Source organism: Amblyomma americanum, chromosome 8, assembly GCF_052857255.1.
Source record: "Amblyomma americanum isolate KBUSLIRL-KWMA chromosome 8, ASM5285725v1, whole genome shotgun sequence".
Classification (NCBI taxonomy): Eukaryota; Metazoa; Arthropoda; class Arachnida; order Ixodida; family Ixodidae; genus Amblyomma; species Amblyomma americanum.
In genome coordinates, this window is record NC_135504.1 from 46,484,866 (window position 1) to 46,504,210 (window position 19,345).

Genomic DNA, 19,345 nt, shown 5'->3' on the forward strand with positions numbered 1-19,345 from the left:
GAGGCGGCCCACGAGCTTGCTCGAGATCTCTATCGCCGAGCCGCTACAGGTCCCCACCTTGACCGACGGAGCTGAGAGCGCATGCTAAAAGATGGGGAGATCACGCAGCATTATAGATTGGAGCGTAGACTGGTACCTCCGTAAGACCCGAAATTAGACAACCGAGAAGTAGTCGCGTGGAGGCGACTACAAACTTGTACGTATTCGCACCCGGTTATGGCGAACCACATGTTCCCCGAGGCCAGCAGCGATAAATGTAATCTTTGTGGCGTGAGAGGGGCCCTCGACCACATAATGCGGGTATGCCCGTACTATCCCGGGGGGCCGCACAATATAGTCAGTAAAGAGGCCTGGAAGAGCTCAGGGTCCGAGCAGGAGCCCCTGCTCACCCAACTGGCTGAAAAGGTTGCTGGGACACAAGGCCTCCCAGCCTGCATCTGAGGTGGCGGCATTCACCCCTGACCTGCGTGTCAAGGGGTGGGCAGATCACATTAATCGCTGTACATTAAAGTTTATTCTATCTATTCAGAGGAAAAAAATCTGTCATGTATACACACAGATGACCTACGAATTAGCGCTAAAATGCAGCCCATGCGACTCTACTTGACCGCATAGGTTTTCATTATGACGCCTCCAACAGTCACTCACCTCCTCCATGTGTATGTCGGCAGAGAAGGTATGGCAAGTTATTTAATTAAATGAAGACAGTTATTTGCTCAAAGGTTATGGCTTATGGAGGTTATGTCTCAAAGCGACTCAGGCTTATGAGGAGCGCCGTAGTGAAGGGCTCTGGAAATTTCGACCACCTGCGGTTCTTTAAAGGAACAGATGCATCTAACGTCTGGGTGCGTGTTTTGTAGCGATAGCATATCCATATCCAAACCCCCCCGGACAATATCAAGCGCACAAAAGTAATCTTGCCCCAGTATATGCCCAGGGACTTCTGTCTTCAACTCAGTGGAAAAAAGTCGCCATTCACCACCTCCCTGCAGTGCGCGAGTGTGACTAACAGCCGAAACCCCCTCCCCCGCGCATTTCGCGTTACAGCGGTCATTCCTTTGACCCCCCCCACTCCCCTCCATACCTAAGAGAAGCTAACTACTGCCCTAGGTCACCCCTGGTGAAAGAGCCGAGTCGGCTTCGAAACGTTGGGTTAAATTTAAAATTTTTGGTTGAGATGTGCAGTTTATTACGTCCTCAAACCCAACCAGACAGGCAAATCTGTCCAAACGTTTAGTTTTTAATCTCTCCGTGCAGACTTCGGGCTAGAGGCTATGCAGCTTGCCAAGAAGTACATCAAGACCATGCTGGGCATCTCGGTGTTCAAGACACACCTAGAATTCGGCAAGAAATGCAAGGATACCAAGGTAGTACCCCAGAGCCTGCGACAACGACGCCTGGTCCCCACACAGGAGGGATGAAGCATCATCAACAAGACAGAACGGCACCTAGTGACGACACGGATACATGAGTGCCGTAGCGTGATTAGGAAGAAAGAAATCGTCGCCTTCTTCGCCCGCCGACAACTCGAGCACAAGATGCCCAACATAGTGACGTTTATCGAGGCATTTGGCAAAGAAACCGCATCATCAGAAGCCGACAAACACCGCACCAAGCAGACAGAGAAGATATCGAAACTTTAACGCCGGCACGAACAGTCCCCACCGGGGCATTCTGACCTGGTCGCCAACTTCTCCTCCAGCAAGATCACAACCGCCGAAACGTCAACCCTAGCCAAGGGACACAAATTCAACATCCAGGTGAACGGACGTCCCCTTCCAGCAATCGTATCTCCGCTTGAAGTCGGTATCCGGCAACTGGAACCTGTGTACGAGAAGAGATCAGGCTCAAAACAATAGGTGTACTTAATTCAGTGCAAGCACACCGGAAAGAATCAAACCTAACACTGGATGAAAGTCAAGCCTTGCAAGACCTCAAGACAAACGCCAACATAGTGATCCTCCCAGCGGAGAAGGGTAACACAACAGTCGTTCTGGACAGACGGGACTACGAAGAGAAAATATCCACCTTACTCAGCAGTCAAGAATATGAAAAATTAAAGAAGGAACCCACAACCACTACCCAAGCAAGGCTAAACAAAACATTTAAAGAAGTATTCCAAAAACACCCCACCTTCCGCAACCTCTACCTTCAGTTATTGAGCACCAATGAATCGGCTCCAGCATTCCACGGCCGGTCCAAATTTTACAAACCGCGGATTCCTATGCGCCCGATTGTATATTTCCGGTGTTCTCCTCTTGACCCGTTGTCAGAATACCTCCACAAACTCATATCCCCAACCGCAGAAAAAGCAGCGACCCATATCCGTCATTCCAGTCACGTCATCTAATTGGTGTCCCAAGCCATCCTTGAGGCCGACGAATGCCTTGTCTCCTTCGACGTGGTGTCCCTTTTCACAAACATCCCCGTGAAGCTTGCAGTGACCACTACCCGAGACGCCCTACAACGCGACGACACAATCAGCGCACGAACCCCCTTAAGTGCAAATGATGTGTGCCGCCTCCTGGAGTTGTGCCTATCGAGCACATACTTCTCGTCAGACGGGGAATTTTACCGTCAAGTGAAAGGAGCACCAATGGGAGCATCGATCTCTGTCGTCATGGCCAATATAACCATGGAACACATCGAATAACGAGCCCTCAACTCATTATACCCGAAACCAAAGATTTTCCTCAAGTATGTCGACGACTGCTTCGCCGTCATCAAAAGATCTGAGACTCAAAATTTCCTTCGTCATTTAAACGCCGTAGAACCTGACATTCAGTTTACGCTAGACGTGGAACAAAAAAACTCCCTGCCGTTTTTGGACGTCCTCGTGTCCCGAAACCACAATATCCTTCAATTATCCATATACCGCAAACTAACTCACTCACGCCGGTATCTCCACTTCTCTTCGAACCACCCGACAGTCAATAAAGCATCAGTGGTGAAGACGCTGTTCAGAAGAGTTGAGACACGCTGCAGCAAAGAACTTGACAGAAAAAAGAACGCATGATATTCAAAGAACTCATCATGAAGGGCTACCCAAAAGCCTTCATTCAAAAAACTATTCGATGTCAAATACACGACAATTGTCGAGAAATCAACGCACAAAGACCAACGCCACCACCAAAATACGTCACTTTACCTTATGTCGGAGGTGTCAGCGAAACCATCGTCCGAATCCTCAAAAAATCGGGTCTCCAGGTTGCGCACAAGCCCACAAACACTGTTGCGCTTTACCTACCTATTCCCAAAGACCGGCCGCCTGGACAAAGAGCCCAAGGCATTCTCTACAAACTTCAATGCGCCGACTGCGACGCAAGCTGCATCGGTGAAACCAAAGATTTCAAAGAAGTATTCGGCAACATAAAAACGACGTCCGCAAATTCGCAAAAGAGCGCAGTCCAGTAGCCGAACATTCCGAGAACTCACCCCATAGAATCAACTTCGAAGAAACCCGCATCGTCGGAACCGAAACAAATTACCACAAAAGGCTCGTTCGGGAATCCTGGCATACCCGAACCACCCCGAACAATATCAACCGCACAAAAGGAAACCTGCCCCCAGTATCCAGTATATGCCCACGGACTTCACTCTCCAACTCAACGAAAAAAAGTCGCCATTCACCACCCCCCTGCAGTGCGCCAGCGTGACAAACAGCCTTTACCGCCTCCCCCGCGCCTTTCGCGTCACAGCGGTCGTTCCTTTAATCCCACTTTCCTCCACACTTAAAAGACGCCAGCTACTGCCCTCAGGCCCCCCTGATGAAGGAGCCTAGTCGGCTTCGAAACGTAGGGTTAAAGTTAGAAATTTTAGGTTGGAGATGTGCAGTTCATTATAAGTCTTCAAACCCAACCACACAGGCAAATCTGTCAAAATGTTTAGTTTTCAAGCGATAGCTACACTACGCCACCTCTTCGACCGTTCAGCGTAGCACCACTTGAGCTCCGTGGCGGCGCCGTTGATCACGTGGTTGATCACGTGGTGCGGCCATTGGTAACGTGGGTTGGTCACGTGATGCGAAGCAGCTGCAGCTGCCGGCGGCGCGGCGCTCAACAGCTGGAACAAACAGATATGCGCATGCGCCGCAACCCCCGCGTGGGTATGTGCCATATATACTGACGTAAAGAAAAAGAGGAAACGGAGCGGCGAGAGACTGACTTCGATTTTCATTCTGATTTTCTCAAGATCTCTCAAAATTCGTGAGAGAGAGAGACTCTTTAATGAAGAAACAGAGAATTTAGCCGGCGTTTCAATATCGCTGGCATGCTACTCTGCGTAGGGAGGGGAATTTGGGAGATAAAGACTGAAGGAGAGCAGCGTGGAAGAGGTGGAAAAAAAACGAAGATAAAATGCAGCCATGAAATGGGTACTAAGGATGCAGTGGCGAGTATTGATGTAACCTATGGAATGATGGAGTGCATAGTCCGACGAATGGGCTGACGAAGTTCACTGCAAGAAGAATGCATGAAGGTAACCTGCAAGTGAATTTAGAGCTTATCGAGATGTCCAATGTCTTTTCAATATGTAAAAAGAAAGTTCATTGCAAGTCTCTGTTGCCTGAAGCAGGCTAAGGGGCCTAAAATTTTGTCCATTGTTAGGGGCACTGGGCAGAGCTTCTGCATGCAATGTTCATAGTACGCACGCTCGTTAGCATACGCAGGGCACTCAAGCAGGATATGTTCCACAGTTTCTATCGAAGCACAGTTGTCACAATGCGGACTGTTCATTTGTCCAAAACGGCATCGCAGGCCATTTGTATATGCAGCATTCAGACGAAGTCGGTGATAAAGTGTTTCGAGTTGTCGAGGAATTCTGGGTGAGAGTCTTGATCTAAGATGTGGGTCGATTGAGTGAAGAAATTGGTACTGATGTGTCGGCAAACTCCAAAGCCGATACGTTTCTTCGTACGCAAAACTTTTAGCCATTTGGGACGCATCAGATTTCGTGAGAAAACTTCGAATGTATCTCTAATGTGGATGGCCCTTACGGGCCGCTTCATCTGCTTTTTCATTAGCCATAATGCCACAGTGAGCAGGTACCCACTGGAATGTTATGCAGTGGCCTGCGGCAATAGCTAAATGATGGATATACCCAATGTCCAGAGAAACTGGCTGGTGATTCGTTTTCTTCAGCAGGTTGGCCAGAATCTGCAGAGATGCTTTTGAATCGGTGAAGATAACCCAACGGCCGGCGGTTCGGCGCAGGATGTAAGAAACAGCTTCCTTAATGCCGTGAAGCTCAGCTGTTGTAGAGGAGGTCCTCCGCTGCTGCCGGTAAGAAAGGGCATGGCCTGTTGAGGGCACATAAAGGCCACAAGAAGTTTCTTTAGTAGTTGAACCATCGGTGAAGATATGGGTGTGCTGCGTATATTCTTCGATTAAGTAGGCGAGAGTAGCTTGCAGAAGTGCTGCCTGTGGCATGCGGCTCTTTGCATTCACACCTGGAACAGACTTCTTCAGCTTTAGAGGAGAGAGTGTCCATAGAGGAAAGGCCAGAGGTAGTAGTTTCTGAGGCTGATTAATAGTAGGAAGGGGGAGGAGCTGCACTGCCTGGCCAAAGCTAGAGTTGCTGTGAGTTAGGTGGACACGGTGTAGGAAGTGCTTCTTCCCTTGCAGGACATGGCGGAGATGGGTACGCATAGTTTCCTGGGCGGCAATTACCTCTAGTGGGAGACATCCTGCCTCTCCTACTGTTCCTTATGCAGAGGAACCCTTTGGGAGGCCAAGACATATTCGCAGGCAGTTGTTCCGTGCGGCATTGAGAGTCGTATTGCTTGATGTAGATAATCTTTGAAGCACTGGTAGACAGTAGCGCAAGGTTCCTTCAATGTAGGCTTTTTCAAGCAGAAGCATTGATCGGCAGTTGCTACCCCACCTTGTTCCCGCCATGAACCTGTACACTTGCGATGCTGCAGTAATCCTCGCACGGAGTTTTTTGATCTGAGGTGACCATGACAGATTATAGTCGATTACAACACCCAGAAATCGCTGAGATCGTACATATGGCAGCGATCGTCCGCCTAGGAGCAGCGGATATCGGGTCATCGTTTTTCTTGTAAACGCCATTCCAACACACTTTTCTGGCGAGAGACGAAGACCTCTAGAAGCCAGGTACATCGAAATGTGCAATAGTGCTCTCTGAAGACGTTGCTGGGTAATATAGCGCGAACGTGACGCGGTCCAGATGCAGATATCATCAGCATAAATTGTTATGCGGACCCCTCTCGGAAGGTGTCTTCTTATGTGAATAAGGACCATATTGAATAGGAGAGGGCTGAGCACCGCTCTCTGTGGTACGCCCCTCTCCACTGCGTGAAAGAGTGTTGGACCGTTTGGAGTGGTAATAAAAATTTGTCGTTCTTTTAAATAATGCCCGAGCCACTTGTATAGCCTTCCTCCAAGGCCAAGACTGCCAAAGGCTGCGAGAATTGCATGGTCAAAGACGGAGTCAAAAGCGGCCTTGATGTCTAGGAAAACGGCTGTTGGGATGTATCCAGCATGAAGGTACTCCTCAATTGATGAGACGAGGGCGATGATATTGTCAGTCGCAGACCTGTTTTGACGGAACCCGTTCGTTTCTTGGGGGAACTCATTTCGGCTTTCTAGGATTTTCTTTTTCTCTCACATTCCTCTATATGAGCCGGTTGAGATAAACCTGGATGAGTTTTTTTCCTGTTCGCATCTGGAAGAGACCCTGGCCAACCCCCCCCCCCCCCCCCCCAAAAGACGCCGTCACAAAAGACGCCGTCAGCTTATCTCAGATTATCCTTCAATTTGGCAGGGCTGCCTTCGCTAGAACGTTTTGCAATAAATTATTTTGCGAGCTGCACTTGAAATGAGCGTAAACTCGCGAGGTAAAGAAAAATATTAAAATCGCAAATAATTTGCATGAGTTGCCCTGGAACTACGCCTAAAACACTATGGATGAACCTTGCATAAAAATAAACAGCTCGTAGCGCACCCGTAAAAAAAAACAAAATTTTAAATGGAAACAAATAAATCCAGGACTGGTGACCGATCCACGCATAGCCCGTTTCAGATGTCGACTAGCTGAGCTGCCGCGATAAACTTCAGTGAAGTATACCTTCACCTCAACACAGCTATGACAACTGCCTTTTTACGCGAATTCTCTGACGTACAAGAGCCCTTCGCCCTCTCCACCCGATTCGCAGAAGATTCGCCCAACCAACTGAACTCGCCCACTTTGACGTTAATCCAATACAACCGCGGATCAAACCAGAGCATATACATGCTCTTTTTAAAAGTTACAGCCAGTGGATATTGTCGTCAAAGGTCCTACAAGCGCTGATTAGCGAACATCGCAGTGGAACCAAAGAAAAAATTTAACCTGTTCGCAAAATCCGCTAATATGCTGTCGCAGCAATAAACCCCGACAATCCGAGACCAAGTGAAATAAATGCTTCACGACGACGTCATCTAGCCGTTGATGAGCCCTTGGGAGACTCCGGATCGAGTTGTAAAAGAGACCGCAAACTTTGTGTCTGCGTCGATTACCGCCGCTTGAATGGCATGAAGAAAAAAAAGACGTGTACCCTCTCCCCGCATCGACGAAACTCTGGACTGTGTCTTCAACGCAAAGTAATTCTCTGCAATGGACCTCAACAGCGGCTACTGGCTAATTTATGTCGATGAAAGAGTCACAGAGAAGACCGCGTTCTTCCCACCCAATGGCGGCATCGTCGAGCTCAAGGTTATGCGATTTAGAGTCTCTACTGCTCTAGCGGCGTTCCAACAGGTAATGGATACAGCACTGGCATGTTTGAAGAGGCAGATTTATCTAGTACACTCAGATGACGTCTTTACCTTTCCCTCACAATTTGATGGCCAGCTGAGAACGCTTCGAACAATGCTGGAAGCAGTGAAGTCGTCCGGGCTCCCCTTCAAAGCAGAGAAGTGCCACTTCGCCTAGAAGAGCTGCTGTTTCTAGCTAACGTTGTTCGCAAAAATAGTGTACGCGAAGACCAGTAGAAAATAGCTAGTATTTTAGAGTTTCCGCCCCCCACCGGGAAGAACACTGTGCGCAGATTCCTTGGAATCTGCATATTACTGCCGATTTGTTAACAATTTTTCGCGCATTTCGAAACCCCAGACGCAATCGACCAATGGACGCATTCTATTTGGTTGAGAGCGTCGTAAGCGGCAGTGTTTAAGAAACTTCAGTGTCGCTTACATCCCTTCACGGTCATCGGGCTCTATGATGAAAGCGCCCAGATTGAAATTGATTGCGTTGCAACCAGCATTGGTCAAGGCATCGTCCTGCTACAGAAAAGCGACTGACCGTAGGAACAGCGTACTGTAGCCGTTCTCTTTCGAAGGTTAAGGCTACCTAATCGACGACCACGAAGATGCGCCTCGCCACCAACTGGGCTGTGGCAAAATTCCTGCCCCTGCCGAGGACGCAGCATCGTCCTCGTTTGTGTGCTTCTTCGATGTCTTCGTTTACTTTCCGCTGCCATTTATTCGATTAGGGACAACCTTTGGTGCGGAGTGTTCACTACGCACAGCGCTGGCTTGCGAATTTGAACAAGGCCTCTGGCCTTCTCAGTAAATGAATCTTGGGCCTCCAAGATTTCGGCATCATCATCGCCTACACATCTGGACGCTATGGAATTGAGGCGGACTGCTTATCTCCAGCTACTGCCTACAAGCCATCGGATGAAGACGAGGACGCCTAACACGGACCAGTAAGGAGGAGGAGGAAAATGAAAGGCAGGTAGGTTAACCGGAAGAATAACCAGTTTTCTACCCTGCACGGGGACAAAAGGGGTGAGGGGATAAAAAATTAACCAGAAATGAGAGCAGCAGAAAATTGAAGTCAATATTCAAGGTCAGCAAGCGAACGGTTCAGTCACAGCCTATCGTGCAGGCCAGAAGTTCTCAGGAAGCGGAGCAGTGCCTTGCAGACCTTCTACGCCGACTATCACAGCGGCCAGTGGCCGAGGATCTTCATTTCCGTCAGTGGGCGTGAACCTAGACGCTCCAGCGCACGGCAGAAAGACTGTCTTTCGTCACTGTGGATAGGACATTCACAAAGAATATCAGCCATATTCTCGTCACACCAGCAGCTGACGTACGCAGGGCTCTTAGCCAAACCGATTTAGAAAGATTTGTGGCTGGTGAAAGCTACACCAAGCCACAGGTGACATAGCAAAGTAGCTACACGTTGGGGTAGGCCGGATTGAAGACCAAGCTTCAGATCTGGGTCCAAGGCTTTTAAACTTTAATTGGAAAATTGCTCGGAATTCCACGGCGCAAGTGTGATGTCCCGCGCCAAGCACCCTAGCATTCTGGTGAAGGAACACTAGCATGTCAACTTTCTTGCCCTTCAGCCTGCTCCTCCTATCTAAAAAGACCAGCCCAGCCGATGAGAATACGCGCTCGGCTGGTACCGATGTTGCTGGAACGCACAGGTACTTCCACTCCACTGCAGAGAGCGGTGCTGTGGAGCATTCCTAAGGCCTCCTGATTTGTAATGCGTGGTTCCTCCTTTCCTGTGGCTGTAACTAGAGGTAACATTGGGTCCGAAGTGGTGTGTTGCCCATTGCGAGCCAGTGTTATGGATGCAGGTTTCTTGGCAGAAGCTGCTGGGTCAGATTTTTCGCGACACCTCACATCGCCCCGGTGCAGGACCCATACGGTGTAGCTAGCTCGGCATAGGTGATAGAAGAGCTCGGAAAGGGTATCCCGGGGGCCATTGCATCTTTTTCGGCCGACAATAAAGATCTATTTTAGAGCATTGTTGTGTCCTGGGTTTCAGTATCAGTTTCGTTCTACTTGGATTGGATAAGACCTTGTCTATGTGGATCTTTACTTTGGATTGTCATGTGGTCGTTTCATATGAAAACCCATCCCAACATTAATAAAACGTCATTCATTATGTTTGGCTGAGTCTCGACTCACTTCTTGGGCGGCCCTCCAGGCTGACACGGCATTGGCGACGAGGATGGGATTTATTAGGCCCACTGCCTTAACGTGAGTTGGCCGTCATGAATCAGTTTAAATGTGACGACGTTCCGTCGTCTTCGGTTTATTTCTTCACGTTCTGTTTTCAGCGGCTAATTCAACTTCATCGTTGGACACCTCAACCGCGCCATAATGGAAGGGATAAAGGAGGGAGTGAAAGAAAAAAGGAAGAAAGAGGTGCCGTAGTGACGGGCTCCGGAATAATTTCGACCACCTGGGAATCTTTAACGTGCACTGACATCGCACAGCAGACGGGCGCCTTAACGTTTTTCCTCCATAAAGCCGGGAACTCCGGCTACTGATCCGGAGTTCCTGGGTTCTAACCCGACCTCGTCGGCTGCGTTTGGAAAGCATTGGAAAGCTAAAGCTTTGGAAAGTGAGTGAGTGCGCACATTACCGGCGCTTCTTTGACACGTGAAAAGTGTTCTTGTGAAAATGCGCGAGGTTGCGGTTTCAGAATCCTCGAGTTCAGCCGGTTGAAAAGGTCGCTGAGCCTAGCGGATCTACGCAATTACCGCCACTGCGTGCTACCTGTTGCTGCGCAGACGAGGAGGGAGGAAGACCGTTGGCTGCCATTTTCTGTAACCGGCAATCGCGAAGAGCGGGAGGCCGCCAAACTTTCATGTTCACTATTCAATACAGAACGAAATAAGAACCGCAAGTACGTTGTGCTGGGTCAGCATTTTCTTTAGCAGCGATTCAGGAGGCCACTGTTGTTTTGTAGCCAGCCATTGGAGGAGCCGGGACGCTGCTGCCGTTTTCATGACCAGCCATTGAGAGACCGAAAGGCCGCTGATGTTTTCAACCGCCATATTGAGTATTGCTTCGGGATGCCAATGCGACATTTCTGCCGATGACGTTTGAAAGTTGAATTGAGGGACGATTGTACTAGTGAAATACAACCTGCGAACAAGATTATCAACGGGGAAAAAATTCGAATGCGACGCAAGGGTTCTCCGGCGCTCAGGCACCTGAGCCTTTCCTTCAGAGACCGAGACGCCCGGAGTTACCTTGGCCACAATGAATGCATACATTTGAACTTTATTCGAACTTATCCGGTGGTTCTTCAGCATGACCTGAAATCAATCAATCATTGTTGTGGTATAATTTAGGGGACGAAGAGCACAGTTTTTATTTTGCACTTACTACGACGCAACAGGTGATTGCGTCGCTTCCATCAGCAGCGTCCACAGAAACGGGAGATACTGCGCCAGATGTGTATAAGGCGGCAGTGACATTACTTGCCCAAGAATTTTCTGTGTTGAAAAATTTGGTTGTAGAACGATGTAAATTCTACAACCGCGTGCAGCAGTCAGATGAGTCGGTCACATAATACATAGCCGCACTCCAAGATCTGGCAAACGCGTCCAGTTTTGCGTCCCCAGACGAAGCAATGAGAGACAGGTTCGTCACCGTTTACTCATCGCTACGTGTTCGCGAACGCCTTTTGTTAGGAGGATCTGATATCTCCTTCTCTACAGGCCCCGCCGCGGTGGCTCAGTGGTTAGGGCACTCGACTACTGATCCGGAGTTCCCGGGTTCGAACCCGACCGCGGCGGCTGCGTTTTTATGGAGGAAAAACGCTAAGGCGCCCGTGTGCTGTGCGATGTCAGTGCACGTTAAAGATCCCCAGGTGGTCGAAATTATTCCGGAGTCCTCCGCTACGGCACCTCCTCCTTCCTTTCTTCTTTCACTCCCTTCCTTATCCCTTCCCTTACGGCGCGGTTCAGGTGTCCAACGATATATGAGACAGATACTGCGCCATTTCCTTTCCCCAAAAACCAATTATAATTATATTATATATTCTCTACAGCTTCGAATATTGCTTTGCGGTATGAGTTAACGGCTCGCGACGCTCAACAAGTCGCAGCACCAATGCAGGAAGCCACCTACTCATGTCATCAAGTTCGTTCACTGCGCCAAGCAACGCCATCGTTGCCACGAGTTTCTCCGCAAATTCAAGAAGTTTAGTCTATTCATCAAGCTCGTCCCCGACGTCAAGAAACCATGCCTCCGCTCCAAGACGCCCCTTCCTCAAGACGTCCGGCGCAACAAGGCATCGTAACACCGTGTACAAGTAGACGCAACTTCAGCAGCGTTGCTGCCAGCGTTCCGAACGAACGCAATGTTTCCGACAGGGCTCCGTCAACGAACGCGCACAGACGCGCAACGCGTAACATGGCGCACTGCTACTGCTACAGATGTGGATCGGATCGCCACATAGCGTCGACACCTACATGTCCTGCGCAGAGAAGAACTTGTTTTTGTTGTGGACGAGTTGGACATTTTCAGTCAGTCTGTGAGAGAAGTGCAAGTGTACGCGTCAGAAGATTAGATTCCAGCTACGGCATACGCGTCGGAGGAAGAGATTATTCCACCTACTACCATTCATGAAGTAAAAACGGCGAAAACATCTGTGCCACCTTCGCAGCCTGTTCCTTTTCCAGAGAAGCCTTGGCAGAAGTTGGCAATCGACATAGCGCGGGTGAGTGAACGCCTCGACATTGTTGCTATGCCATCACTTTAGTTGATTATTTTTCGAAATGGCCTGAGGTGAAGATGACAGATAATGTAACTACAGATATTACAGATTTTTTACTCGATGTTTTTGCCCATGAAGGCTATCCAGAAGAGATAGTATCCGATCAAGGCCCTCAGTTCATGTCAAAGGTATTTAAGAAACTTCTGAAAAACAGCTAACAAGCTAACTTATTCTTCAATATATCACCCGCAAGTCAACGGACAAATGGGAAGATTTAACAGAACTTTTAAGTCTTGTTCAACTGTCATCGCTGGAACGTCGGCCTTTGAAAACCACAATTGCACAGTATTTCGGAATATATATATATATATATATATATATATATATATATATATATATATATATATATATATATATATATATATATATATAATATATATATATATATATATATATATCGACACCTCATGCCACAACAGGGGTGGCACCGGCAGTACTTCTTCAGGGAAGACATCAGCGTACAAAGCTAGATATAGTGATATTTACTTTATTTCTGTCGTTGTTTGCTGAGAAGCCATATCTAGCTATTCAGGATTTGAGGAAAAGAATGGAGAAGAAACAGATGAAAGAAAACACAGATAACAAACGTGGAGCACGACCACCCAGAATTCAGCCAGGAGACATTGTCAAATTTCGTAAACCCCTTATTCAGTTCAAAGGAGACAAGGTTCTTCGCACCACGGGAGGTCATTCAACCGCGGCAAATGAATCGGGAAGGGGATGAACTTTTTGATTTATTTCAGTTACCTTTTTCCTACGATCCTAAATGTTATGCACATAATCAAGGTTCGGCGGTCCCAGTGTTACCTCGGCATCCTCCTGATGCATCATCGGTACCCTAGCCTTCAGAAGCTAGAACTCGCTTCACAATTTCTTCACTGCCACAGGCTGGACAATCCATGTCGTCTAACCTCCAGTGATGCGAGTGATTTACCTGTGAACGGGTGTGATGTGCCTTCTGGCACAAGTGCTCAGCGTCCACATGATTTATCCGTGGGCACGCAAGATGTGCCTCCTACCTTGCGTTCCCAGTGTTCAGTACTGCCTGATGGAAGTAGGCCAGCCCCTGGTGTTCCGCCAAGGAACCGACGGCGACGGCAGCCTTCGGAACCTCGCCTGAGGACGTCTCCTCAAGAATCCAGTTTAGCACCGGAGCGACCAAGAAGGAGCACTCGCAAGCCATACTGGTTTAAGGACTATGTGTCCCAATAACTTGTCTTGCATTCATCTCCCTTGTTTAATAAGGGGAATTGCATATTTTCAATTCAATGAGTAACATATTTCATAAAATGCAACCGGGTATTTTACATGTCTTTCAATGTCATTTCTGTCGTTCGCTGTTTCTCCTTCCCAGTAAGTATTGTATAGGAAGTGAATGCGACATATTTCAGTGGATAACATTATACTGATATAATGACTTGAAATGTTTCGATATTTATGACATTTTTCTTTCATTCTGTTTTCAGGATTATTCCGTATAATATTATGAGCTTGCATTTCTTAGTAAGAACATTCGTCTAAGGAACATTCAAACATGATAAGGATAATGCTGAACTGTTCAGAAATAAGTACGATTTTTCAGGCCACTATGCATATTTCCTTTTCTTCGTGCAAGCAGATACACTTATAGTACTATTTGATGTCAGACATTATATGTCTTTTCAGTCAAAGCCGTGTGACTTCATAAGGTGACTTGCTGTTTTTTCGTATGTTTATTCGGGTCTACTGGAATTGGCCGATGTTCATGTGTGTATATTCCGGTTGAGCAAAACTAGCCGATGTTCTATGGTCGTGTGGGCCCTTAGTTTTCATAGAGTAGAATGTTCCTCCCGGCCAATTAAAACTAGCCGACGTTCTGAGGTAACTTCATAAATACAGCAAGAAGGAGCTATTTATAACATATTTTTGGATGAAGGGTTCACTGCTCATGGGGACGCCCATCAGCAGATTCCCTGGGGACGCTCAGAGATTGGGTAATTCATCCAAACCTTAATGATATCAAGTGAGCCCCGGTATCTGACGTTAATAGTAGCCTTTAGCGACACTGACCTAGCAGGATTTATTGAGCATTTTCGATGATTTCAGCTTTATATGCATTTAAGACCCCTTTATATTTCTAGAGAAAAAAGGGGGAGAAGATATATTTCGGATGGGTATATTCGTCGTTTTCTATGAAGTGTTCTTTATTATTTCAGATATTCAGATGTTTCAAAGGTTCACTGGTTTTATGAAGTGCATTGTTTTGATCAAGCGTGACATGTGCGTTTTTCATGAAGAGTGAAGTGTTGATTCATTGTTATTTCGGGATGAGGTATGGAATTTTGTTTTCGGATTTAAAGCTCCCAAAAGAGTAAATGAATTTCTGTGTTAAGATATTCGCTAATGCTGTATTTGTAAAACTTCGTATTCAAAATTTCCCATTCAATTTCAAATTTTCACCAATGTTTGCTTTTCCCTGAATGCAGCGGGTATGTTTTGTCCTGGGTTTTAGTTTCAGTTTCGTTCTGCTTGTATTGGATTTGGCCTCTTCTATGGGCATCTGGGATCGCTTCATATATAAACCCATCCCGCCATCAATAAAACGTCATTCGTCATGTTTTGCTGTGTCTCGACTCACTTTTTGGGCGGCCCTCCGGACCGACACCACAAGCATCCCTCGCGACGAACTTTTCGTACCAGTGCGGTAAATTAATAAAGATTCCAATCCTGTGGGGTTTTAGAACGCGTGTGGTGTGTCAATTGACGCTTTTTTAGAAATTGTGTACCTTTTCATGTCTTCCCCTAATGTTCATTTAAAGGGGCTCTTCTACCTACAGAAAAGACGAATATGTATTGGCGATAGCGTTGCTCCCGTGTTGTGTAAAATTTGTTTAGACATATTTGACCATTCCCTTAAACACGTTCTTCTAAACAAGCGTGTGTGCAGAGGTTCTAGGTACGTTGAGGATTTCTTGATACATTTAGAGCTTTCACCTAATGACTCCTTGCCTGCACATGGAGAATATATTTAAAATGCTTAACTTCACCCACGCACTTACTAGCTACCATTCGATAAGTTTCTTAGACTTTTAATTAAGCTCCTGTGACGATGGCCATTCATGAAGGATACTTTCACCTGAGAGCAAGGAGACATTGTTGACTTTTGCATCCGCACAATCTAAGATTGTGAAAAGAGGAATGTGTATGAATATTCTCCGCAATCCACTGAAAAAAACTGCCACCACGCTAGTTAGGGCAGCTTTGAGAAACGAATCCTACGTGTGGAGGCAGCGGCGTATCCAAGAGTCCTCCTAAAAGCGGTTGCTCATTCTCTACTTCAAAGGATTAAGAAGAAAAATGAGAACTCCAGGCTGCTCGGTGTTGTTGCCGCTGAACAAAAAGATTTGAAGTTTAAAGTGGTGAGACCTGTGCTCGCCTACATAAAGAGGCAAATCGAGAATTCCTAGTTGTACGACGAAGCAGCATAAAAATGTGTGCACGAAATGTTCCACAGGCCTGCTGTGTAAGTTTTCGCTCATATGCGAAAGTCTTTGCATGCGCCAAACAGGCCGGTGTATTAATGACAGGCTGCGCGAACACAGCTCACGGGGATCTGCTGAAGGATAAAACTTGCCCCGCCACTGTCGCGAATTTGGCTGCTACTCGCTATTTGGCAACGCATGCATTCTTGGCAGAGGCAGGGGGAAAGAAGAACGCGAAATTTTAGAAGCCTACTATAATAGGTTGCATGGCGAAGATTGAATTAGCACAACTTTGTTACGTCTGCTTGATAAAGAACTCTCTTTTTTGGCGTGCAGGCGATAGTTGTGTGACTGATCTATCTGATGTCATTGTCCAAAGAAGGGTTTGGGTTTTCTGCGCCTGTGCTATGAGCCTTACAGCGAAGGTGCCTTGTTCAATAAAGCACAGTTGCTAGTTCAGTCGTCATGGTTTGCGTTCCTCCTTTTTTGGCCTCGTCTTTTTGACTGGTGTTTTGCCTACGCATCAGCTGGCCCAGATCTAAACTCTTCTTTCAATATTAATATCGAATGTGCTAATTATCAAAAGTACTGTCTATAGTGCTATCCAAAGTACTATGAACACTTATATCGATAGCGCGCTGTCAATACCACTATAGACATTTTTTTAGCATAGATAGTTCAATAGTGACTGAACTATCGTTAGTATCGATAGTGCTACCGGTATTTTCCCATCACTAGCGCCGCTACTCGCTCCCACCGAGAATAAAAGAACGAGTAAAGCATGCCTGTCACACACGGCCTCTCCTTGAGGACAGCACACGTGAACACCTTGTGCAGCGTTCGTTCCATCTCGTGCATGCTTGTCTTACGGCCACCGCGCTGCGGCGATTTGTCCGAGTAAATTCGGTGGTCAGGCCGAGGCTGTTTTATTGAGCTGTCCGAGGCTGGCATGCTTTCTGAACAACCGTGAAGGTGTATGTAACGCACTACAGCATAGAAAAGGGGGACGATTTGTTTATTGCGTTTCCACTTTCATATCCTGGCGGCACAACGAAGAATAATGAGAATCTGCGAGCGCCGAATCTGGGAGCATACCACAGCGCATACTTTGCCCGAATATCTGTCCTGAACTCCTCTTCATCGCACCTCATCAATGCGGCACTGAACTCTGCAGCAGCGTCTCTTGCGGAAAGGAAATTACGCAATGACTGCCTCATATTTCGGTGTACACCCTAACCGCAGCCACAGCTGGCATAAGAGGAGGTCAGGTAGGAAACGAAAGACGTATAACAGCACCGGGGAAGGGGGAGGTGGTGTAGGCTGGAAGATGGGAGTGCAATAAGGAGAGAAAAAGGCTCCGCAGCTTGCCGTCGCTCCGGTGAAGCCCTCCACTGCTATAACCTCTATATCGCTTGATTTCTTCACTACCTCGTTTATTCTTTTCCAATTAGTGGTTTTAACGCACCAGATATTCACCGAACTGGCCGCCAGACAGTGAAAAAATGCACACCGTCACAGGTGGCATGTAAATTAAAAGATTTGTCGCTGGCAAAAGCAACCTGTGTCGCACAAGCCCCACAGCTGGAAGCACCTGCCATCGCAGGGCAGTGGCGCATCGCTTAGCCACTGCGCCACTGCGCCAGGAAGGGTATGAGGTGTCCCAGGCTTCAATGACTGTAAACTCATTTTCCTCACGGTGCTGATATGAGTCTTTGAAAGCTTCATAGCTGATTGCGCCTGACGTTCAAAGCACTGCAATCGCGTAAGTTTTTCTTCGTGTACCCGCTTTCCCAATATAGCTATTAAAAAATGCATTAAAGTTATGCGTCGTTGGAAAAGCTTGCTTCGGATATAGCATGAACAGAGACTCAGAATAAACAGCAAATCAGGTCAGGGCACTCGGCTGCTCAGGAGGAATATCCGGATTCGACCCTAACCGCAGCAGCCGTGTTTCGAAGGAGACAAAAGGTGGCCGTGTGCCTTCGCTCTTTAAGTTCGATAGGAGAGGGTGAACGGTGGGAGAGAGCCACCGGAGCGAGACCACCCTCCTCACGTTTGGTTCACGGATAAAGAACAAGAAGATGGTGCAAAAAGGAACACTATCTCTGATATTTTTCTGCCTCTGTGAGATTGGAATTTTCAAAACGCTCAGCCGTAGACCATTGCGCCGTAGCAAGAATCGCACACCCTTGGCATATTTCGCTGGCTCTTTGGGGAGTATTGCTGCGTTGCTTAGGTCGCTATTGCAGTCTCGGCGGCGTCGGTCACTCTGGCTTTGTGTTCCTTCATCTTTTCGTAATATAAATGGAGCAACAGCTTCGACAGTGCTTCGTTTTGTGCTCGTGACCTTCGAAACCCGGCGCTCTCTCATAGCTCCCCCCCCCCCCCCCCCCACCCGCCTGTCTTTTGCGGCTCGTGCTGACGGGCTGCCGTCGTGAATCCTCTTGTGTGTCAGCTTGTTACAGTCTACGACAGTAGCTGCGGGGGTGAACTTTGTCCCTGCGAAATTCTTTAGCGGTCGGGCTACCTCACTTCCCCGACATGAGACGACAAATGTGTGGGCTGTTCAGCGCCGCCTTCAATTACCAGGCGTCAGTGAAGTGCGGTGTTTTGCTCTGGACGTTGCCGACTACGATTATTTTCCAGGGGAACTACTGTGTGGAGACGGAGGCACAAAAATCAAATTTGACCAGCGGAAGTACAGAAATGTCGTGGTTGGCTGTTAATCCAACGCAAAAAATCTAGTGTACTCCAATTTCGTAAATAAAAAAAAGCAAGTGAATGAAAATTTCAACATTTTGCTTTATATTACAGCAACGTTTTGCTGTCATGAAATTTGTGCAGTTAAAACGCATATCAATGCTACTTAATTTCACGCTAACATAAATAGCATGATATTCCTGACCAAGCCAGTGCAGCATGAATTTCAAGCAACTTATGTTTGAACATTTGTGTTGCCCGGAAAATCAAAGTGTCGGCAAGGAGAGCTGCTGCAAACCTTTAAACATGTATGATAACCACTTATCAGTGTGTGTAGTACATCGCACTTTTTTGCAATACCGGTGGTAACGTAAAGATTCTGCATACGGAAAAAAGCTTCTTTTTTTTCAAAGAATAATTCACCTCACGTGCTCGATTGGAGTAAATAAATATTCATCTGCTGTTGTCTGCACTTTGTGCGATTTCTTAGCGCTGCGGCGAATAAATATGGTCTACCTATAACGTGGCCACCTTGTAGCAGCAATGGAAAGCTTGACAAAAAAGCGCAGGTAAAGCGAGATCGCCAGCACACGTGCCGCGCGTACTCCATTTTTTATTTATTTATTGATTACAGATACCTGCAGCACCCGGAG

At 47.3% G+C, this 19,345-nt stretch overlaps 1 protein-coding gene across 1 annotated transcript in view; it reads left to right on the forward strand.

The window, feature by feature from the left end:
* LOC144102351 (uncharacterized) overlaps nucleotides 1-19,345 on the forward strand; it is a 98,337-nt gene that overhangs the window by 43,322 nt on the left and 35,670 nt on the right. Inside the window, exon 3 of the mRNA XM_077635644.1 lies at nucleotides 1,258-1,344. Coding sequence (XP_077491770.1) covers nucleotides 1,258-1,344 — 87 coding nt within the window. The remainder of the gene's footprint in view (nucleotides 1-1,257; nucleotides 1,345-19,345) is intronic.